General features: G+C 36.6%; 1 protein-coding gene across 1 annotated transcript in view; it reads left to right on the top strand.

Annotated features, from left to right (window-relative positions):
• Nucleotides 1-25,368, top strand: part of CFAP47 (cilia and flagella associated protein 47) — a 515,984-nt gene that overhangs the window by 265,672 nt on the left and 224,944 nt on the right. Inside the window, exons 39-41 of the mRNA XM_044235156.1 lie at nucleotides 3,096-3,246; nucleotides 4,914-5,002; nucleotides 17,809-17,886. Of these exons, the coding sequence (XP_044091091.1) occupies nucleotides 3,096-3,246; nucleotides 4,914-5,002; nucleotides 17,809-17,886 (318 nt within the window). The remainder of the gene's footprint in view (nucleotides 1-3,095; nucleotides 3,247-4,913; nucleotides 5,003-17,808; nucleotides 17,887-25,368) is intronic.

Here is a 25,368-nt window from a genome sequence, read left to right as displayed (position 1 = left end):
CATCTATACTCAAGAGAGGCTCAAATCTTCAGGGTCCTAAAACCAGCCATTGATCTCATAAAGAGGATATTTTATTTTAAATTATGTTTCATAGGATTTAAGTATAGGTCTATACATTCATTTATTAAGTGCATGTTATTTAGATTGTGGTCATTCTCAGAGACCTTTTTAAAATCAGCTTCCGGGGAGATCCAATCTGTTAGCAAGTCCTATTGATTTTACCAAATGTATCTTAAATTTGACATCTTTTATTTTTACCACCTATTCCACATCAAGTTTAATGTACCTTCATCTTTAAACTACACTGCCACAATAGACTACTAAAAGGTTTCTCTGCAGTCCATCCTCTATCTTTGAATGGCAACAATTTCTTTAAAATGCAGATTTGTTTATATTGGGGTACCTGGGTGTCTTAGTCAGTTAAGCGGCTGCCTTCGGCTCAGATTATGATCCCGGGATCCTGGGATGGACCACATCAGCATTGGTGATTGGTGGGGAGCCTTTTCTCTCTCTCTCCCTCTGCCTGTTTGCCTGCCACTCCCCCACCTTGTTCTCTCTCTCTGCCTCTCTCACTATCTCTTTCTCTGTGTCAGGTAAATTAATAAAATCTTTTTAAAAATTTTGCTTTTATCACTCCTCTGCTTAAAATATTCCCATAGCTTCCCATTACCATTAAGATAAAGGATGAATATCTCAACATGTGGCCTTTCATAGCTGGCTTTTGGATGTATTGGATCACTAACACTCTTGCTCTCTAAGCTTCAGCACCACTGGCCTTTGGTAAGTTCTTCAAACACTTAATTGTTTCTACCAGAGGCCTTGGTTACTTCTTTCCTCCCCTGCTCATTCTGGCTAACTCGTTCTCATCCTTCATATCCCACCCCCTGACCCTTCAGACTATACCACACTCCCTGTTATATGTTCTCATACCATTTCCTAGCACATACATAATTTGTAATTTCCACATTTATTTTGTGATGACATAATTAATGTTTGCCACGCCCTGTAGAACGTAAGATCCAGGAGATCAGGTATACTGTGGGTTTTTTTCTAATCACGCTATCCCCTAATTTATTTATTTATTTATTTATTTATTTAAGATTTTATTTATTTGGTAGGCAGAGAGACAGGCAGAGAGAGAGAGGAAGAAGCAGGCTCTCCATTGAGTAGAGAGCCCGATGCGGGTCTCCATTCCAGGACTTTGAGTTCATGATCTGAGCTGAGGGCAGAGGCTTGAACCCACTGTCCCACCCAGGCGCCCTCTATCCCCAAATTTAAAACAGTCCCTGGAACATTATAAATTCTCTAAATATCAATTGAATGAATGAATGATTGAATGAATGGCTCGATCTAATGATGAATTTTAGAATATCTAGAAAAATCTTAAGTCACTCACAGGTATCCTAACACAGAATTTGAGCCTGTATACCCTGAAAAAGATCTCAAGGTCATATATTCTTTGTTCTTAATTAAATCCAAGTCTATGAGCTTTTCGTAATGACCAACAAAATATCCCTTTGCAAACTGAGATTAGTGATGACATATCTGAGTAAAAATCATCCCCATTCCTGGTACCTTGGAGTTGTACTTTTCCCTAAAAAGCAATTTTGCGAATATTTCTCTTGATTTTGGAAGTCCTTAATTCCTTTAAAGTCCTTTACTTTTTGCTGCTCCATAGACTTACCCATTCAACATTAATTCCACAAGGATTTGGGGGAAGTTAAGTCAAAGTTGGACACTGAGAATCTATTCCCATCTCCATTTCCAAACACAAGCATCCTAAGAGAAGGCAGTAGGTGGTAGTTTGCACAAAGGACTAAAAGCCAGAGCAAAAGCAAAGGTAAAATTTCCCCATGATTTTTCACCCACAGCTGTGTCAAGGCAAGGCAAGGCTGAAATATTTAGCCAGTTAAGAAACACTGAGCCCATTTATTTATTTATTTTTAAATTTTTTATTGTTTATAAACATATATTTTTATCCCCAGGGGTACAGGTGTGTGAATCGCCAGGTTTACACACTTCACAGCACTCACCAAAGCACATACCCTCCCCAGTGTGAGCCCACTTATTTTTAAATTCGAGGACTGTATTACTTAATAAACAGTGAAAACAAAAGTTATCAAAAGGGCCTGATCCCTGTCCCTCGTGCAGGCTAATACCACAACAAAAGGGCTTTTGTTGATGAATGCATTATGCCTGGTAAGACAGCGTGTTGCAGACAGCCAATGTTGTGCTACAGCTAAGCAGTTTTATAGCCTGTAACTCTCCCTTGAAGGGAGAGAACGTAGGAGATAACGAGAAACAGATGATACCCTCCCAGGGGAGGTGGGGAGGCAAGTGAGAAAGGTTCTTGTAGTAGCTCCTCATGTGCCTCTGTGCTCTTCTGTTAGGGGAGGATCACAAGCTTTCTGCCAGGACAGTTAAGTCTTGTCTCTGTGCCCTAGGTATGGCATGCCAAGTTGCCAGGATGCCGTGGTGTAGACATTCCCCTACAAATGGGTGGGTGAAATCTCCTCCGAGTCCATAGACCTCTTACCATTTTACTGTGTTTTAGACTAGACAGTTGAAGTTTAAGAGAGATGGATGTGGCTTTCTGTTTTCCTTCTTTTACTTATGTGTTTCTCTAAAAAATCCCGTTACTTATATACCATTATTTTGATTCCAGATTTAAATTTTACTTTCAACCGTAGCTTTATTTTTTGAATTCCTAGTCTTGCTCATTTTGTGACAAAAACAAAATAAAATCCAAAAACCAGTGATATGATTAAGAGTTCATCTAAACAGTAGCACAGAATGTCCTATGAATTTCACACAAAAATACCCACATGATTTTCTGCAGCTAACTGGAAATCCATTACTTGGTAAATTATATGTACATTTGAAGGGAACTGTAGGTTTTACAGATCAGATCAAGATGTTTTAATGGATAACAATAACTGGATTGTACGCTTGCTGAAATCTGCAGAGGCCTTCAATTTTATTATAGAAGTGAGTATATTGCAGAGTGTAGGCCCTGGGCATGTGATCTACACTGAAGAGTTAACTTTTGTGTCTTTTTCAGTAAGCTATTTCCTCTTTTCTCTTTTACTAAATAGAAACCAAATTAATATCACTCTGAAATTCACCAGTCGCTTCCTTCGTCCTGCTGAAGCTTCACTGCTATTAATCTCAAAACCTAAGTACGCAATAGGAGGTACTACGATGACTTTTGCTCTTAAGGGTGAAGTCCTCAATTTTAAAGCCGTTGTAAGTAGATTTTACCTATTTTGTGTGTCTCATTCTCTTCTCGGGCCTTGGAATGTCCCAAGCACAGCTGTTCCTCCAAGTGTTCTCTCTGTATCGCTCCTGTTGTTTGAAATTCTGGGTACAGACACATGTGCACATAATTACATTTGCACAGTTCTTGCCTTCTGCGTCTCTGATATTCTTGCTCTGATACTCTTTCTGTAGAATTAATTCTTCAATTTTATAAGAGAATTTGCTTGTATTGAGTGTTCCTTTTAAAGTCAGATTTTTAGGATTATATCTGTTGTTTTCATAATGAAGTCATTCACTATACACATAGCAATTTACATTCCCCTCTGCTGTGGAGATTTGTGATGTAAGGTAAAACTGTCCCTGGGCTTCTGTCTATGTTTTTGTTTGAATTTAGGGTTGGTGGTTTATGCAGCAAAGAAAATGTTTCTCTTTTCTGATAGGAACATTCATCAATTTATCTTGAGTTTCCTGTGGATCAAATACATTCATTCTATAAAGATAATGCTAAGACTGGCATTTACTGAGAGGTGATAACATTTCAGATAGAATTCTGTTTATATCTCAAAAGATGGGGAAAAGGATTTTTAACTCTCTATAAAATGGTTGTGCTATTGCTATCATTGACTTTTTGTAGCCGTTATCTTGTCTAAATATTATACCATGGATGTATGGTAAAGAAGAAGTAAACTTGTTATACTTCTTCCACATGGATTATAAAGAATTTGTGGTGTGCAGTGGCATTACTCCAGTAATGGCCAGTTGTATGAGGAGAGCATTAAGTTGCTCATATGGGCAGACTGGTTTACAAGGTACAGACACCTAGAACAGGAAGCGGACATGTAATCATTGAGATGTGTGTCGTGATCTTCAGATTTCCTCTTGAATAATAAATTCTTACACTTCCCAATCCTCTCTCAGGAATTCTCCAAAATGAAACATTGCTTTACCATATGTATATCTAGACATGGATGATTTTAGTTTGCCATTTACATGGTTCTGGGGCAAAAAAGCTGACACCTCAAGCTCATGCAGTCTGTTTACTTTTCCATCTGGCTGCTCATGGTTTTAGTGTCCAGTGGGCTGGATAATAATGGAGAAATAGAAAAAGATAGTAACATGACCAGTCTAAAAATGTAGAATTCCTAGAATCTTATTTTCCATGAAAGTCCTTCAGGTAATTCAAAGTTTTAATTTTATATTTGTGCATTATTTGTACAGTACAAATAATGTCAGTGTAGCCACCACATTATAAACCCAGGCATGCCACACTCCACAGATATTTATGCACTCACAGAGGCATGCATGTGCACATACATACACCCTGCTTCTTCCTATGTCATATGTGTTAGGTATAGGTATGACTAATTAATTTTCAAATGTGAAATCATGCTCAGTCATTAACAAAAGCCATTTTAGGGAAACCAACTTACGAGACACTGTTGTGACAAATAATTCAGTGATGTGGTAAAATCTATTTCTGTCCTTCCCACCTAGATTTTTGCAGTACGATATTTGTGGGACAAGGGGAATTACATGAATTAATGTCCCTGTAATATTTCAGTGTACTGTTTTTTAGGTGCTTTAAGTTTATAATAATTTAGGTTATTCTTTTTCATTATTTACATATAGAATTATTGTTTTTTTTTTTACTTTAGGAAATTATACGTTGTAAATCTCCATGTTATAAATGGAAAGAAATTAATGTGAATGTTAAAAATCCCTTCCATACTGCTGGGGACTTCAGGTATGTTAATGTAACATTTTCATATAATTTGTTTGCTATTAGTCGTATCCAGTCTTAAGGTGAATACTTTTTTTCCAACATGAACCTTTTTGAGGAGAAGTTTTATGTGTTTATATTACAATAAATTTATGAACATTATAGATAAAACAGAACAAATAATTAAGAGAAATCAATTTTTCTTAAAATGCTATTTGATCTATTTAAAGCTAAGACTGATCATACTAAATTTATGAATTTTGTCTATGCACTTTCTGTATGTTGAGATATACTAATATTTTAATTTTAAAAAATATATAATTAATAGACTTTTTTACTTCTAATTTTATTCCATCTGTTAATTTCTGAAAGTGAAATATCAGTTCAAGCAGAACATGCATTTTAACTTATGGCATCATGATTAATTAAAACTATACATTAACCATGCATTTGTGCATCTTGAGGTTTAACAACAACAACAACAACCACACAGATTTGAGATGAAAATAAAATGCTGAAGTATTATTTAAGGTCACAATACACAAGTGTCTTTATAAACTTAGGTTTTGAGGGAGAAAATGGTCAGTGACACCCATGTACTGCTTCAATTATACACTGTCTCCATCAGCTTTAGAGAGCAGATCTTCACAACAATACTTGTGTTGAGACTAGAAACTGTATGCATGCTTATTATTTCAGTATTTGATAATATCCAGTTTTTAAAATTATTGTATTCCCAGCCTTTTGGTAGTCTCCTCTTAATAATCACTTATTATTGACAAAACAAAATGTTTTGTTAAAATAGCTCTTGGTGAATTTATGGTTCCCATGTTCATGTGAGGGAGAGTTTTGTTTATGGTAGTTCTATTAAAATGTTCTATCAGAATGCAAGGAACAATTTAAAAAAGTCAGAATATGTAGCTTTAATCCAGTATTAAACTATGCCCTTAAATGAACCAATGACTGACTCCACTTCTTCCAAGGAATTCAAGATCAAACATAATTAGTCTTACATTCTAGAGGTAAAGCTGAAAGGAAATATAAAAGTTCCAGGAATTGGTCGGCTATTATAGTTCCTTGTCTTTCAAGAAATTGTAACATTTTTTAAATATTAATTTATTTATTTTCAGCATAACAGTGTTCATTATTTTTTTTATTTTATTGTTACTTTATGGTTTATCTCAGATTGAATTAAAATTCAGTCAGGGGTGGTAGAGGACAAGGCTCCTTCGTCCTTTGTCTGAATGTGGCCCTCAATCTTAGGCAATGGGCATATAAACTCAAAATTTTAAAACCAATTACAAAATTTGTAATTGGAAAAATCAGTATTTTACAATAGGCATGTATTTTAAAATTTTAAAATAATACAGTAGAAAAGAGGAAATTTGATTGCCAATTCTTCTGCAGATTTTTTGTATGTTATAAATACCATACCAATAAGTGAACTAGCTTTTAATGTTACACTTAAAAAATGACAAGGATTTAATTATTAACAATCTAGTATAAAACATACTTTACAATAAAACAAAATTTCCTATAGATTTTCCCCTAAATAATATGCAGTGCAGTGACCAGATTGGTCACTTTTTAATCAAAATTTAATACTGCTTTTAACAAAAATGGCAACCCAACCTAGATTTAACAGAGACAGGATTCCCCCGCATGCCTCTGTCTACCAAATTAAAGGTTCTCAAGTTCCTCTTTTGCAGAATGCAACTATTTCTTGCTCTACAATTTTTTATATGTTATAAGATTTGATTTCCTAGTATTTTGTTGAAGATTTTGCCTTTATAATCTCATAAGGTCTAATGGTGTAATTCCCTTTTCTAGTGACAACTTTGTTTTTGTGTGTGTGTGTGTCATTAATAGTAGCCCCTGACAATGATTTGGGAACTAATCCCTTCTATTCTATTTTTTTGGAAGAGTTTAAGAAGAATTGGTATTCTTTTAATCTTCAGTAGAATTCACAACTAAAGCCATCTGGGTCTGAGCTTTGTTTCATGGGAAGTTTATTTCATTACTAGTTCTCTATTTGTTATAGGCCTAATCAGGTATTCTGTTTCTTCTTAAGTCAGTTTTGGTAGTTCATGCAATTCTAGAAATTTGTACATTTCCTCCAAATTACCTGATGTGTTGGCACAGATGTTTTCATAATACTCTTATAACTCTTTTTTTTTCCTGAAAAGTCAATAGTGATGGCCCTTCCTCCATCCCTTATTTTAATAATTTGATCCTCTTTTCTTTATTCTTGATCAGTCTAGGTAATCATTTATCAATGTTATTGATATTTCCATATTGATATTGATATTTCTGGTCTTCTTGATATCCTCTATTGATTATTGAGGTAGGAGTGACATATTTAAAAAACGGCACATTTAATGTATACAATTTGATGAGTTTGGACATATGCATGCAACTTATAATACTATCACCACAATTAAGGTAGTAAACATATCTGACACTTCCAAAAGTTTTCTTGTGTTACTTTTTTTTTTTTTTTTTTTGGTGGAAAGAGTGCTTTACATGAGACTTACCCTCTTAACAGATGTTTAAGCTCACAGTAGCATATTGTTAACCATCACATCTGTAGGACTTATTTATCTTGCATAACTGAAACTTTATATAACAACTCTCCATTTCATCCTATAACCACTTCCTAGCAACCACTGTTCTATTCTCTGCTTTTTGAGTTTGACTATTTCAGATAGCTCATATAAATGGGATCATACAGTATTTGTTCTTCTGAGACTGGCTTATTTCACTTAGCGTAATGTCCCCAAGTTCTGAATATGTTGTCACATATTGTAGGATTTCCTTCTTTTTTAAAGCCGACTAGTAATATATTCACACACTACATTTGCCTCACTCATTGATCTGTCGATGAACATTTGGGTTCTTTGGATTGTTTTCATATCTTGGCTCTTGTGAACAATGCTGAAATGACCATGAGAGTAAAGATACCTTTTCGAGATCTGGATTTCAATTTCATTGGATAAAAACCCGAAGTGGAAGTGCTGGACCACATGATAATTCTAATTTTTGGAGGAACCTCCCTACTGTTTTCCAGAGTGGCTGCACCATTTTACATTCCTACCCATTCCCACCAACCACGTGCCAGTGTCCCCTTTCTCTTGATCATCACAACATTATTATCTCTTGTCTGGTTGGTTGGTGTTTTTTGTTTTGTTTTTAATAATAGCCATTCTGACAGTTATGAGGTGACATCTCACCCTGATTTTGAAAGGCATTTCCCTGATGAGTATGGATGTTCAACATGTTTCCATATACATGTTGGCCATCTATATGTCTTTTTTGGAAAAATGTCTGTTTGTATCCTCTGGTCATTTTTTTTTTAAAGATTTTATTTATTTATTTGACAGAGAGAGATCACAAGTAGACAGAGAGGCAGGCAGAGAGAGAGGAAGGGAAGCAGGCCCCCTGCTGAGCAGAGAGCCCGATGCGGGACTCGATCCCAGGACCCTGAGATCATGACCTGAGCCGAAGGCAGCGGCTTAACCCACTGAGCCACCCAGGCACCCCTCCTCTGGTCATTTTTTTATTGGATATTTTATGGGTTGTTTTTTGTTTTTTGTTTTTTTTGTTTGTTTTTGCTCTTAAGTTATATGAGTTTTTTATCGATTTTGGATATTAATTCTTTATCTGTTATATGATTTGCAAATATTTTCTCCCATTCGGTAGGTTGCCTTTTCATTTTTATATTACTCTTATATAGCTCTATTCCAGTTCCCCCTTTTTTGTGGTATTTTTGTCAGACATATTGTATCAATGATGTTACAATAATCTGTAATGGTACTAACATTTTTGGGTATTTCTTTTTTTCATTTTGTGTAATTTTTGTGATCTTAAGAAAGATGAAAGAAGAAAGGACAGTGTACTAGTTCGTTAGGGTTCCCATAACAAAATACCAGAGACCCAGTGGCTTAAACAATAGAAACTTTTTTTTTTTTTCACATTTCTGGAGGTTAGATGTGCAAGATCAAGGTGTTGGCAGATTGGGTTTCTTCTGAGGCCTCTCTCCTTGGCTTACAGATGGCCACATTCTTGCTGTGCCCTCACATCTCTTCTCTGATGTGCATGGCCCTGGAGTCTCTTGTGTGTCCATATTTCCTCTTGTAAGCACACCAGTCAGAATGAATTAGTGCCCACTCTAATGGCTGCATTTTAGCCTAGTGTCCTTTTTAAAGGCCCTGTTCCTAAAGACAATCACACTGTGAGAATATTAGAGGTTACGGCTTTAACATATGAAATTTAAGGGAGGACACAATTCAGCCCATAACAGAAAGTACACATTGATAATTTTTATTACATTGGCCTTGTTAGTTATCATTTTTGGTTTATTTGTTTCTATGGATTCACGTTATCTTCTGGAATAACTTCCATGGCTCAGTTGAGCTTTGCTCTCAGCCACCTCAGTTATTAAACAATTTTTCTTTTATTTTCTCTTTGTCTTCTCCTTCTAGTGATTTATTACAAATGTGTTAGTGCATTTAATGGTGCACCATATATGTATGAGACTTTATTTATTTTTCTTTATTTTCTCTCTGTTCTTCAGATGGCATTATCTCTATCTTTAGTTTTTTAATTTTTTTTCCTGCCATTTCAAATCTACTGTTGATTCCCCCCAGTGATAATTATTTTTCTATTTGTTTTTGTAGTTTCTAACTCCAGAATTTTTGTTTTGTTCTTTTTAAAATTTCAGTCTCTTTTTTGATACTCTCTATTTATTATCACATTGTCATCATACCTTCTTTGATTTCTTTAGTCATACTTTCCTTAGTTTTTGAACGCATTGATAACAGCAATTTGGAATTAATATTCTGTTAAATCTGATAACTGGTCACTTTAACGTGCAGTTTCTGTTGCCCACTTCTTTTCATGTTTCATCATTTTTAAGGTTGAAAACTAGGCATTTTAGAATATATATTGTATCAGCTGAATACTGGTCCCATTTCCCACAATGTCATTAATGGTGTTGGTTAATTTTTTCACTGACTGGCTAGCTTATTTTAGTGATATCTACCTCCTCCCCACAAAAGACGCCACATACAAAGTGTGAAACCTCTGGTGTTACTTCTCACAGGACAGAGCTGTGGGCATTCCCACAGTCAATCTGGGATGCCAGTGGCTTTGGTAGGATTCCTTTCCTTTTGACCATATCTTTCCATGTCCACACCCAGATACTAGATTCTGCTAATTCCAGTTCTTTAGGAGGCATAAATTCCTCCTCAGACCAATTCAGTCAAATATAGGCTCCTTTGAAGTAATAGTTTCTTAGGTCAATGTTTAAGATTTATTCTGTCCCCACAAGGGAGCCTCCCAGTTGTCCCTTTCCCCTGTGAATCTACCAGTCTACTCCCAATTGCCTTTCACCACAACCGCACTGTTTTTCACTGATCCCTTGGCTCGATCTTCTTCATGATTTATTGAAAATGAAATCAGTTCCTTTGGGAGGAGATGAAGAGCTGTTTTAAGCCCAGCTAGCTTCTCCCTGCAGGCGAAATCTCTGAACTGGCTCTGTAACTGGAGGTGGGGATAGTGTTGCACTTTTCTCTGCTTACCACCGCACATTAGGAGCTAAGTGTGAGGTGAGATAGGGGCCATAGCTTTAGGTCTCCTTGGCTTGCTTCTGCCAGCACTGAGCGACCATTTTAAAGCTAAGGCAAGGACGATTTCACACCCATGTAGTGCCTCTGTCCTGTGAGTGGTTGCTGGACAGAAGACAGATCCCTCCTACTCCTCTCAGCTGCACTTGCCCAAAACTTAGTTTCAGCAGCATGTACTGGGGCAAGATGGGAAATATTGTTGTCCTACCCCTCCCAGAAAAGTATCTCTCCACCTGGGAGCTGGGTGAGTTGAGAGCCTTATATTCTTAGCTGTGTCAATGAGGGCTAGGGTTTCCGTCTTACTGAGTGGGGAAGGAAGAGGGAGTGAGGGGTCTTGGTTCAGACACCACAGATTTCAGCCTTTCTTACTGAATTTAGTATTACTGAATAGATCTTTCTTCATTTGCTCTATGCCCTTAGGATAATTTCTAGAGAATGAAAATAGTTGATTTTTACAACTTTTATTCATTTTCCTGAGAGAGTGAGTCTCTGGAGCTCTCTTGTTGTCATGCTGGAACAATGTTTGCTTTAATTCTGTTTTGCCCATTATTACTATAGACACTGCAGCTCTGTGTTACCGTTTGCATGGTTATGACTTGTGTGACCTTTTGTTCCCTATCTGTGTCTTTGAATTAATGTTATATTTTTTCCTAATCTGTTTGTATTCCTTTTGTCTGCCTCTGCCTTTTGAATGTAGTGTTTAATCCGTTTAAAGTTCGTTTCATCTTTGAAACAGTAGGATTTATATCTGCCATTTGGGTACCTATTTTCTTTCTTCCTTCTTCCCTCCCTCCCTCCCTCTCTCTCCCTTGCCTGCTCTTTCTTTCTTTCTTTCACAGAGAGAGACACAGTGAGCGAGGGAACACAAGAAAGGGGAATGGGAGAGGGAGAAGCAAAAGCAGGCTTCCCTCCGAGCAGGGAGCCCTCTGTGGGGCTCAGTCCCAGGACCCTGGTAGGCGCTTAATGACTAAGCCACCCAGGTGCCCCTGGGTACCTGATTTCTATGTCTTATGTCTTTGTTCCTCTATTTCTCTGTTACTTCTTGGTTTTAGATTGTATATTTACTTCTAATAAATTTTTTATTCCTTTTTCTATCTCCTAACTTATTTTTCTTATTTTCTTTGTTACCCTGGAGATTATAATTAGCATCCTAAATTAATGTAGCTCAGATTAATACCAACCTAATTTCAATGTAATTCAGAAATTTTGCTGCTGTGTATCACCTTTTCGTAGCCCCTTGTTAGTGCTATTTCTGTTATACCCATTACATCTTTACACATTATAAGCCCCTAAAACAGTTTTGTATTTATTGTCTCACTCTTTTCATTAAAATCAGAAAGTAGAATTTAAAAGTTTGCACAGAAAAAAAATATACATGTAATGTCATTGCCCTCTGACCTCTGGGGTTTCAGCTGGGAACTCCGCTGTTTAATTTTACTGTAGAGCGACATAGATGTTGGTCAATTTTTTCTTGTTGCTAACTGTGCCTTGGCTTACTAACAGGCTGACTATTATTTTCTAGTTTTGGATTGCCTTGAGTTTATTCTGAATAAAATTTTTTTTGACTTCTTAGTTGTGTAAATAAATATTTCTGTTCAAGCTTGGGAATTATTCATCATTTATTTCTTTGCATTTTCTTGCTTCCTCTTTCTTATCTTTTCAGGATTCTGATGAAGCTTGTATTTGTGTGCTTAATGGTATCTCACAGTTTTCCGAGGCTGTGTTAATTTTTGTCATTATTTTCTCTTTCTGTCCTTTAGAGATAATCATTTCATCTGGCCCATTTTCAGGTACACTGGTTCTTTCTTTTGCCACTGCAAACCTGCTGTTCAGTCCCTCTGTTGATTTTTTATTTCATGTATCGTACTTCTTCCGTCCAAAATTTGTAATTGGTTCTTTTGAATAACTTACCTCTTTATTAGTATTCTTTATTTGGTGGGACATTGTTGTCTCTCTTAGACAAGGTTGAAGACCTTTCACATAGTTTGGGGATCTAGCACGCTACTTCAGCCCCCATATAGGCCTCTTGTTCCCCACATCTTCCTTTGATGTTTAGACAAGCTCTTGTTTGATCCAGCTGCTATAGGAATCTCAGGTACAACTGCTACTGATTGTTTTCAGCAAAATCCTGGATATTGCTGTTTCCCTTTGAGTAAGGTCAGTAAAGACAACACCTTGCAAACTCAATTTTTCGAGGGAGCTGTGAGACCCATGAAAAAGTAACAATGCTCAGGGATGGGACTTTTTTTAATGAGCTCCAGCCTCAGTCTGTGCCCTCATGTGGCTAGAAGCCTGCCAGATTTTACAACTACCTTAGTTGCAAGGCTGCTGGTTTTCAAAGCTACTACCAGAGCAGTGGAAAGATTGGAGTTACAGCATAATAAAAGTTACAAGACCACAAACTCTGCTGTTCTCATCAAGGTGTGGCAGTTTATTTTTAAATAAACACTACTCAAATTGTTGCAAGCCTTTCGTTAATTAACCAGAGCTCTGAAAATTTAATTTTTACAATCTTTCCTAGTGTTTTTTATTGCTTTTATAGGGTAGTGAATGTGCGATGATTCTAACTCTGCCATTCCTTGCCTTTCTTTTCCTGGTAACCTCGTCTTATTATTTGAAAAATAGTTTGTATTTTAGATTAGACTCTTCCTTCTCAAAGTATGATCCTTGAATCAGCAAAATCAGCATCATCTGGGAGCTTGTTGGACAGATTCTCAGACCCACAGCAATCCATTTGAGTCAGAATCTGCATTTGACATCTCCAGAGGATTTTTTGGTACATTAATGTTAGAACATTGCTGGTCTAAGTCAAGATTATTCAAAGTTTAATCTGTATATAAGCTCTTTAAAAAACATCTGGAGAGCTTGCTTGTGTTTTTGTTTTTTTAAGATTTTATTTATTTATTTGAGAGAGAGAGAGAGAAAAAGAGAGAGCATGAGAAGGAAGAAAGTCAGAGGGAGAAGCAGACTGCCCATGGAGCTGGGACCCCGATGTGGGACTCGATTCCCAGACTCTGGGATCATGACCTGAGCCGAAGGCAGTCGCCAACCAACTGAGCCACCCAGGCACCCTGGAGAGCTTGTTTTAAATAGAAAGTTCTGGAACCCTTGCCAGACTTAACTAAGTCAGAATTCATGCAGATAGAATTTGGGAATATGCATTTTGACTAAGCACTGCAGATGTTTATCATACACACTGAAGTGTGAAAGCTGCCAATTTAGAAACTACAGTAATCAAATAGGATTTTTTCCATTTTAATGGCAGTTTGCATTTCATTTTTATAAGTAATATTTCTATTTTAAGGAGGACATCTTCAATCTAATTAAGCAGGGACCTTTCAAATGCTATTTTATCCCAAAATGGTACATGCACAGTATGCAAAATACCTAATATTTACCTTATTGGTTTAGTCTTTTTATTTGTGTGTAAAATTGTATTATCCTTGTAACTGTTTTTTAGCCAGAACAAATTACGACCCAAATAAATTGCCCTGATGATTCACCTTGGATTTATAGAAATATTAAAAAATTATACATTTTTTTCTGCCTCATAATTTTATGAGATTTGAATGAGGACTTAGTGCCTTAATTTAAATTGAAATTACCCTCCAGAGAGGAGTTCTTCCTACATTTGCTTAACTGTAACTTTAAAATGATATAAGCAAATCTGGTAGTCTGGTACATGTCTTACATAGTTCATAGTTTACATTTTCCTATAGTTCATTTTGTCTGTTTAATAATTTTTAGTATTTAATATTAAGATAATTCCTTACAATCCTTATACGAAACTCTCACTACTACCAACTTAAAAGGACAGAAAATGACATTAACGTTGTCAGTGAGCAAGAATTCCTGTCCCTTTTAAGGGTCCTTCTAGCTGGACTAAGAATAACATTGATATGTAACAGATTAACAGGAGAAAATCAAATTTAATAGTATAAGTATGGGGAATCCACCCAGACAAGGAAATTACAGAGACAAGCAAAATGAGGTATATATGTTATATTGAACTAAGGAGAAGGGGGTAGGAGTCTGGGATTTTAGAGGAGAGGAATGCACCTCACAGGGGGAAACGAAAAGCAGATGTTTGGGGCCCCTGGATGGCTTAGCTGGTTAAGCATCTGCCTTCAACTCAGGTCCTGATTCCAGGGTCCTGGGTCAAGTCCCGTGTCAGGCTCCTTGTTCAGAGGGGAACCTACTTCTCCCTTCCACTTCCCCTCTATTGTGTTCTCTCTCTCTCAAATAAATGATCTTTAAGGAAAAAAAAAAAGAAAGAAAAGAAAAGCAGATGTTTGATAATTAGACATTTGCCCTGTCATACAGATGGGTCATTCAGTTAAAATTTATTTCTGCTAATAACCCTTATTCTGGGAAAGACCCCCAATATAGATTCTTCTTTAGAGTTAAGGGAGAAGCAAAAGTTTCTTTTGAGTCCACAGGGTCTTGATTGCCTTCAGCTTAAAATAATCCATATGCCAAAGTGACACATACTGGGAGCAGAGGCTATCCTGAACCCCTTCAACATTGAAACATTAAGATGTATGAATGTGTTGCATTTTAGTTTTGTGCGCAGTTGTATGTGTGTTTGTGTTTCAATACTAAAACATTAGATTAATTTTATTATTGATCTGTTTTTTATTGTAATGTTTATATTGTGAAATTAATAACTATTACATAAGAAAGGTTTATTTTCATGACTTTTTGGGGAAGGAAGAAATTTCTCTGGTCTTCAAGGCCCTTTTAGCTAAACTGAGAATCAAGTTGGCTAAGACAGATTAACAGAAGAAAATCAAATTTAGTTTCTTACATAAGGGGAATACACACACACACGTGAAATGCCAAAGATAGTGAAGCAACATGAGACTTACATGTGCTAAGAAGGGAGACAGGGGTATAAGGATACAAAGGGGAGGAAGACAATTAGCAAGAAAGTGAGAGGAGGTGTCTGGAACATAGAGTTTGTCCTATTATGGAGATATATTTCTTAGGTAAAGAGAAATCTCTGTTTATAGCTCTTTTCCTGGATAGATTTCTTTTCCAATGAAAATATTACTAAGTTGAGAGGAGGAGGAAGAGATTGACCTGGATCTGCTAGTTTTTTATTGCTTTTAACTCAAAATAATCTTCACACCAATGTGGCCCATTTTGGTGCAACCCATATTTGGCCCCTACAAAATCAAGCTTGAATAAATCTATTCTTAATATTATACAGATTCTCTTCAACTCTGCAGATAGAATTAGGCATTCCTGGCATGACTCTTTGTGACATCTTTCATCCATATCTAGAGAATCATTTATCATTTCCACACTATCCTCCACTATAATGTGGGCAACCTAGGTAGAGAGGATAATAGATTCATGCTTGTATTTCCAGCACCCAGTCCCACATATAACATATAATGGAGTCACTGTAACTGTTTCCTGAATGAATGAGCATTATCTCATAAGACGGACTGAATTGCTAAATAATTCCTGAAGATGGCATAATTACTAATGCACTGATTAACTCTATATCCACATCTTTTTTTTTTCCAATTTATTTATTTTCAGAAAAACAGTATTCATTATTTTTTCACCACACCCAGTGCTCCATGCAAGCTGTGCCCTCTATAATACCCACCACCTGGTACCCCAACCTCCCACCCCCCCGCCACTTCAAACCCCTCAGATTGTTTTTCAGAGTCCATAGTCTCTCATGGTTCATCTCCCCTTCCAATTTACCCAAAAGCACATATCCTCCCCAATGTCCATAACCCTACTCCCCTTCTCCCAACCCCCCTCCCCCCAGCAACCCACAGTTTGTTTCGTGAGATTAAGAGTCACTTATGGTTTGTCTCCCTCCCTATCCCATCTTGTTTCATGGACTCTTCTCCTACCCACTTAAGCCCCCATGTTGCATCACCACTCCCTCATATCAGGGAGATCATATGATAGTTGTCTTTCTCCGCTTGACTTATTTCGCTAAGCATGATACGCTGTAGTTCCATCCATGTTGTCGCAAATGGCAAGATTTCGTTTCTTTTGATGGCTGCATAGTATTCCATTGTGTATATATACCACATCTTCTTGATCCATTCATCTGTTGATGGACATCTAGGTTCTTTCCATAGTTTGGCTATTGTGGACATTGCTGCTATAAACATTCGGGTGCACGTGCCCCTTTGGATCACTACGTTTGTATCTTTAGGGTAAATTCCCAGTGGTGCAATTGCTGGGTCATACGGCAGTTCTATTTTCAACATTTTGAGGAACCTCCATGCTGTTTTCCAGAGTGGTTGCACCAGCTTGCATTCCCACCAACAGTGTAGGAGGGTTCCCCTTTCTCCGCATCCTCGCCAGCATCTGTCATTTCCTGACTTGTTGATTTTAGCCATTCTGACTGATGTGAGGTGATATCTCATTGTGGTTTTGATTTGTATTTCCCTGATGCCGAGTGATGTGGAGCACTTTTTCATGTGTCTGTTGGCCATCTGGATGTCTTCTTTGCAGAAACGTATCCAGTCCTGAAAGAAATATTTTTCTTTTTTGAAAATAAGATTAAAAAGGAAATGTGTACAGCTCTGACAATACATTGAGACCAGTATATGATTCCATTTCTAGAATATAATTGGGCAATGATTTATGTTCTAAATTTCTTTTCTATAAGAATTAATATTGCCGGGGTGCCTGGGTGGCCCAGTGAGTTAAGCCTCTGCCTTCGGGTCAGGTCATGATCCCAGGGTCCTGGGATCGAGCCCCACATCGGGCTTTCTGCTTGGCAGGGAGCCTACTTCCTAGTCTCTCTCTCTCTGCCTGCCTCTCTGCCTACTTGTGATCTCTACCTGTCAAATAAATAAATAAATCTTTAAAAAAAAGAATTAATATTGCCTTTCCATATAATAGAATATTATGTTTTACATATTTCAATTCCAGATCTTTTTTTTTTCTTTTAAGTAATCTCTACACCCAGCATGTGGCTTGAACTCACAACCCTGAGATCAAGAGTTGCATGCTCTACAAGCTGAACCAGCCAGGCACCCTGATCTTTCTCTTTTTAAAAACATACATGTTTTGAGATGCAGAATGAGAATGTACAGGTTTTTTAACTGAAATTTATTCTGATTCTATATTTTATGAATGATGGAAAAAAATTTAAAAGAATGTTTTGTGGTCATTTGAATTTTGTTATAGTAGAATTCAAAATAATCATTTTTTCATTTATTTTAGTGTCAGTTTGGTGGAATCCTCAACATTTATCTCTTTGCCATCTCAATTAACAGAATCTGGACAATTCATGAACCATGGGTAAATATGAATATATTTATGCTTGTAATTTTCTCAGGAAAAATTCTGAGAAATTAGTATTCAACTGAACTTGTTATTAATTATACAGTAGTTTTTGTTTATTTGAAATATTTAATTTATATTATATATAAAATTTATATTATTCAGTTATTCTGTTCTCTCATGTGTTACTAGGCTATGTGCATGAAAATTGCATAAATATGCATTTGATTAAATACAGTGGATTCTCATTATTTGTGATAGTTATGTTCCATAAAATTGTGGCACTCAGTGAATGAATACTGCGCCATTATTCCCAGAAGAAATATATGTAATCACATAGAAGATAATTATAAATCCTAAAAACAACCCATCCTGGTAGATTTTATTTTTACACAGAGAAAATAAGGTTCATCCATGTTAAATGACTTGTATAAGGCTGACCCATTAAATTGCCACAAATTATTTCAAATCTTGTCCACCTGGCCCCAGAGGTGGGGCTTCTTGAACATTTTCCTTCTGTACTGCCTCCTACTGTCTCCCTCCTCTGGTCAGCTGCATGTGAGAACTGAAGCAGAAAGGCCTAGCGTCACTTTTGTTGACTTTAGCTGGGAACTGTGTGACCATTGACTGGAACTTTTTGCCACTCTGCACATGTCCGCAAATAACAGGGGAAGCTCCGTGAGTATGGATTTGGGGGTTACAAATCAATTTTAGTGAGGAGGCAAATTTGCAAATAACCAGAATTTGTGGATAGTGAGGATCAACTGTATTTAGGCTTACTCTACCTACATTATAAGATCCGTATTTAGTTTAGAAAGAGACTTTGACTTTGGAGTAGAGAAGCAGAATTTTTAAAAGTTAGATTGCTTTATATTTCTGATCTATTTTGAATTACTAAATAACTATTCAATGTGAAATAGAATAAAACAACATTGTCAAGGTTAAAGAAAATCAGCTAGAAAGAAAATAATGCAAGTATGTATTAGTGAAATGCATGCATATACTGACCATTACTATAACAAGTACTTCATAGCTACTATGTTAGTTTATTTTCTACCCTTGTCTCTGTGTAATGCTTGATAACGACAGTGTCATCCTTTTAGATGCAAAACCGTGTCAGGAGTCAAGGATTTGGCAACTTTTAAACCATAGGAATAACCAATGTTGAAGTCATCAGAAACTCTTAAAGTGGTTTGTGCAGAACTTGCTAAGATTAAAAAGAATAGTATTTAAGCCAATAGTTTTATTATGTTATAAGGATTACATTTATTATGCTTGACTTCTTCATTGGTTGGTCTTTGAGAAAAGTTGTTATAGGAGCACACCATTTTTATCTCAGAGCATTTGTTTTGTTGAATGCTAATTACATACTTAACTAAGGCATTCGAAATCTTACTTTTACATTTTTCTGTCATCAAGAAAATAATGAATTAATACCTTGAATGATAAAGCATCATTAATCATAAGAATAGAGTATCGTAGGTATTTTATGTTAATTTCTTTGTAGTATGAAGTGCTGGTATTGCTAAAAACTCTTCAGTAAATACTTCTCCTAAGTCTTTATCTTTTTAGTCTCTTCCTTCTTGATTAAGCAGCTGTCTGGCATTATAGATTTTTCCTGAATGGCCTTGAATTAGTTTTTCCACATTAATTGCAAATAATTTATAGTATCACATATTAAACTGGAGTCAGATCTCAAAGCAATGTTATAGGTATCTGTGAGAATAAGTAACTCAAAGTTGGATCAGTTTAATGAACAGCAAAATTGAGTCTGCTTTCTCTCTCTTTTTAAAGATTTACTTATTTATTTTAGAGAAAGAAGGAGCATGCATGAACAAGGGAAGGGGCAGGGGGAGAGGGAAAAAGAATTTTCTAAGCAGACACCCAGATGAGCATGGAGCCCAGTGTGGGGCTCAATCTCATGACCCTGAGACTGTGAGCTGAGTGAAATCAAGAGATGCTGAACTGACTAAGCCATCCAGGTGCTACAAGTCTACTTTGTTAATTTAGAGTGCAGTTTAGGAACTCTATATCCCAAACTTTAACATGATTTTTCTTCATGTAATATTCTGGAATGGTTTTGATTAGTTCTAAAATTTCATAATTACTGAAGCTATAGGTAAAGATATCTTTTTTAATGTTGTGCTTCTCAAATCTAAACTGTAATGGAAATAAACAAGTATTAAGACCTTTGTAATGTAATTTTTGGCTAGAAAGGACACTTTTCAAGTACTCATCCAAAATAATTGCCAATTCAGCATGCAGTACCGCTGAAGAACTATGTCTATCATGGTCTCAAACATTGATCATTCTTTCTCATATAGTCTCTTCCATTCATACTTAAAATATTTTACATTCTTAGTTCCCTGCTGAAGGCTTCCTGTGATAAAACTAACATAAAGATATAGTGATATTGAGTATTGGTCAGGGAGAATAGGATCTACTGTAGAGTAGTTAGGCTTCTGTACATTAACTGTCAAAGAATGATTCAGAGCCCTTTGTTTAAAGGATTGATGATTTACTCCTTTGCACCTCTGTGAAGACTGCCTATCAGATCAAAGGTGAGAATGGGATTTGAAAAGGCAAAGGCTATAGTTTTTTAAGGAAAAGACATAGTCCCTGGTTTATCATGTCAGCACTATTCTGAGCCGAATGGCCCCAAATTCATATTTTGGGTTGAAATAGAACAGTCTTAAGTTTACCCCAAAGGTTGTCTTTCTGACAGTTCTTAAGAGATTGATTAGAAGCACTTATTATGGCTCCTTTTTGGGTTCCTAACTGCTTGCTGTATAGCACTTCTAGTCTCTAGTTCATGTAGCAGGCAAATCTTTATTCACTTTCGCAAGGATTAGCTAAAGTATCCAGAACTCCAGCAATCCGATCTATTTCATAGACAGCAGAAAGGATGAAGCACAATAAGAGTGTGCCCTTTCTTTCTCTGTTAGGGAAACTTCCCAGAAATAGCACACAGCACTTCTGCTTGTAGCCAGTTGGCCAAATCAAGCTGGAAGGAAGACTAAGAAAGTCCCTTCTCCACATACATATCACAGCAAAATGAGGGTTCTGTCAGTGAGGGGAGGGAAGGGCCCATGGATACTGGGATAGGCAATCAACAGGTTCCACCATGAGGGGACACAGAAGAGAGTTTTATTCCAACTAGCACAAAACTATCTAGTATTTCCTCAGTCTGGCTTCATTAGCATAATAAGACCTTTTGATCTTTAAATATGTCTTAATAAAATAATACTTAGCAATATTACACACCCTGTTTTTCTTAAAGCTCTCCTTAAATGTTTGTCTTGAATAGATTTCCAGATACAAATAAAACTTAAGAATGTGCATTTTGAATCATGACCAAAATGGAGGTCTGATCTAGTACCTCTATGATTAATAACTTCTGCATATAATATACCATACAATAAACATTACACTGTCTCAGTAACTCCCATTCTGGTCTCTAGGTCTAACCAGCAAGGTAACATAAGAGAACAAGAAAAGGTTAAAAAAAAATTACACCATAAACTACCAGTAATCCCTTTTTAGAGCTCTTAACAAATATCCCTGTTCTATTCTTTTTAGGCATGTAGTAACATTACACTTACCCAGTTGAAGTTATTTATGAATATATAACTTAATCAGCCAATGGCATGTGAGGAAAAGTACAAAATATTTTCTCCAAGGGTAGGTTTAAGATGCAGTGAACAATTTTTCTCATTCCCTTTCCTTGATACAGTTAAAGAAGTATATATAGAAATGGAGTTCTCTTCACCAAGGATCTTTGAGGCCATCCTCTCCACCTAGGAGAGACATGTAATGGGAGCCTGAAGTGAACTACTACGCTAATCCACTGAGATACGGGGTGTTACTGCAGCATGACCTAGCATATGCTAACTGAAACTCCTTCTCAGATCACTTCAGTCAGTATCTCCTCAAATAATAAATATTCTCTTCTCAAATGAGCAGTAACGTGCTGAAATTATCTTTCAGGTGGCATAAAAAAAAGTAAAGTCTCCTATTTAAAATTTTTAAAATGCCTCTATAAACTGCTCTTCCTAAGCAACAGACACACATAGGACAGCACATTTGAAACCACATGGATGATAAAACTTCGTATTCATCACACATTTTACTTTACAGGAACATGATCCATGAGCATAAGCAAGAACCGCTAAGAACTTTTTTATTCTAATTAAATCCAAAGGATTACCAGAAAGGATCAGGACAGGACACTGATTTTAGCCACAATTTATAATTAAATGATAGGTCAGTGGTGTTCAGAAGTGAGCACTATGTAAATAATTTCCTACAGTAATATGACTTGCTATTTTTTCAGCAGCATTGAATTATTTATCATTTAATAAATTCTTACTAAGTGGCCCCTTAAGTAGTGCTCTTAGTACCGGAGGCATATCAAATAAATAAGTCATAGATCTGGTTCTCGAGGAGCCAGCCATCAAGTAGAGGAGAAAAAATAATACACAAGTGGAGGCAATTGTACAGGGCAGAATGCATTAGTAATATATGTTGTACAAAAAAAAAAAAAAAAAGTTCTGTGAGCTCATTGGCAAGGAGTATCACTCTCTAGATATAGAGATCCTGGGTTTCATCTCCCTTCTCTTTTCTTTACATATATTTTTGGGGAATAGCTAATGAAAATACCTTTTGAATAAATCAGAGTTGTCTTATCCTTAAAGAGACCCTCAAACCCAGAAAAACTGAGTTACCTATACTATTTACAGTAAAGATGGATAGAAAAGAATTGTAGACCTAGAAAGAGAAGACATTTAAGGAGAATAATGAAGTACTATGCATGTTTTTCTCATGCATATGCTATACTCTGCTGTTCTTTATAATATACAAATTGGGATCGGAAATGTAGGATTTTGATGGCCCAAATCTAGAGCAGGGGAGAAGTTTCCTGTAAGTATAAAAGGAGCGTGGGAAGAAGGAATTGCTGCAACATTGGAAGAGGGGAGAGGCAAGGGGAAATATAAGACATATGCTTATGCATATGGATTATGGGAAAATGTGAATGAAAGTTGAAAAGGTGTTGAAGTGTTTATCCTTCTGCTTTGTAATTATTCCTTGTAGACTTACTTAGTATGACAGACTATAATCTGTGAATTTAGGAGCTTTGTCTTTTATCCTTGTCTCTCAGAGTGCCTTGGCCCAGAGTAGCTTTCACCCAAATGAAAGAAGTCCCTGATATTTTTCAGATATTTTTCTGAGTCTTGATTCTTGCTAAAAACCCGGAAAAGCTCAATTCTGCATGAAGATATTTCATTTTACTACACTGAATAATTGGTGACACTTAGAATTAGGCAAATCTCCAAGGAAAACAGTGATTCAGAAGCCAGATGTAGGTACTAAGAGTCATAATCTGCCATGATCCTCTTGCTCTACAGGAGAGTTTCATACCTGTTTTTAATTTCTTCACGGCCTTTGCCAGTGTGATGAAGCCTATTCTACTTTACAGAATAATATTTTATAAATATTAAACTAAGATATAAGAATTAGAGAGTATCTTAATCTTCCCAGGCTGCAGTAACAAAATAACATGGAAATGATGGCCTAAACAACAGAAATTTATTTCCCATAGCTCTGAAGTTTGGAAGTCCAAGATCAAGGTACAGGCAAGATAGTTTTCATTTGGAGGCCTCTTCTCTTGACTTGTAGGTAGCAGCTTTCTTGCTGTGGGCTTACTTGACCTCTTTGTGCATGCGTAACAGTAAACTCACTGCTGGCTTTTCTTACAAGAACACTAATTCTGTTGTATCAGGGCCCCACCTTTATGACCTCATTTAATCTTGATCACCTTCTTATAGGCCCTATCTCCAAAATTAGTCATTTGGAGAACTGGGGCTTTAACATATGAATTTAATGGTGATGCAATTCAATCTATGGCATAGAGGAAACTCATACTCCAGCAGATAATAAAAATATTTTAAAATTGTAATGTGTTAAAATATATACTTCTTAACATAATACACAATAAAATCTACTCGTAGACATAATAACTACCGTACTTTAAAAGTAGTTATGATTGTAAATAATAGCTTAAGATATATACAAGAATTGAAATGCAATATAAACATATCCATGATTATTTGGTGACCATTTCATATTACAGCTAATGCTACTGTGGCTTGATTTAAATTGCTATTAAGAGTTAGTGGTAGTGGGGCACCTGGTTGGCTCAGTGGGTTAAGCCTCTGCCTTCGGCTCAGGTCATGATCTCTGCGTCCTGGGATTGAGCCCTGCATCGGGCTCTCTGCTCAGTGGGGAGCCTGCTTCCCTCTCTCTCTCTCTGCCTGCCTCTCTGCCTACTTGTGATCTCTCTGTCAAATAAATAAATAAAATATTAAAAAAAAAGAGTTAGTGGGAGTCAAGATGGAATTTTTCCCCATGTGAATTCACAGATCCACTCTGTCCTCGCATCCTGGGTTGGTACACCTTGCTTTACAGACTTCTCAGTCGCTCAGGAGCCAAAGCCAAAGATGTACTAAAAACAGCAAGTATTCCATTTTTTAAAAAAGATTTTATTTATTTACTTGACAGAGATCACAAGTAGGCAGAGAGGCAGGCAGAGAGAGAGAGTGGGGGGAAGCAGGCTCCCCGCTGAGCAGAGAGCCCGATGTGGGGCTCAATCCCAGGACCCCGGGACCATGACCCAAACTGAAGGCAGAGGCTTTAACCCACTGAGCCACCCAGGCACCCCAAGTATTCCATTTTTACTACCCTCCAGAGACCACTGGGTCCTTTTTTAAAGAAGCCCTAGGAGCATGGAGGATGGTGTGTATCTCAAAATTGATCCACTTACATTCCTTCCCGTGATGCATGAAAATTAGTCTTGAACCAGAAAATTTGTTCTTTTATTTGGACACAGCTGTGAATGCTGGCCCAGGAGTAGCTTCATGAAGGCTTATGTTAACGATCTCTCCTCCCCAAATGAAAAGGTTTGAGTAGGAAATCATTCTTGGGGCTGATTTATTCATGCTCTGAATAGAACCATTTTGATCATTTTAGTTTGAAAAGAGCTGTGGGTCATCCCTGCAGAGAAAAAAGGAATGTCATCCCTTCACACCTCTTAAGAAGGCTTCACTCCCTGACTTCAGCCCACTACTAAATTAGTAGAAGATATTCCCTTGCTTGATCAACAGTATTATATATAATTTTAACCTCTTTTGATGCTATTTCTTCTTTAAGACCAGGGGTTTAAAAGTGCTCCCTCTGCCATAGCTTCAGCGGCAGTTGGTGAGCATTTAAGAAAATGATAGCAAACACTGAGGTGCGAGGTAGGATTGGTTTTCTGTTCTTTCTTTGATCAGCAAGATACTGGTTTTGTAAACAAGCTGGGTTTATCACTGAATTTCTAGACTCAAGAATGTTGATCAGGGAAAATAGAATTTACCTGAACCAAATTACTTTATTAAATTATTTTCTGACATCTCTGAATTAATCATGATAATCACTAGTTTTATGAGCAAGGTAATAACATTT

Source organism: Neovison vison, chromosome X (genome assembly GCF_020171115.1).
Source record: "Neovison vison isolate M4711 chromosome X, ASM_NN_V1, whole genome shotgun sequence".
Taxonomy (NCBI): domain Eukaryota; kingdom Metazoa; phylum Chordata; class Mammalia; order Carnivora; family Mustelidae; genus Neogale; species Neogale vison.
This window is presented reverse-complemented; position numbering and strand designations above follow the sequence as displayed.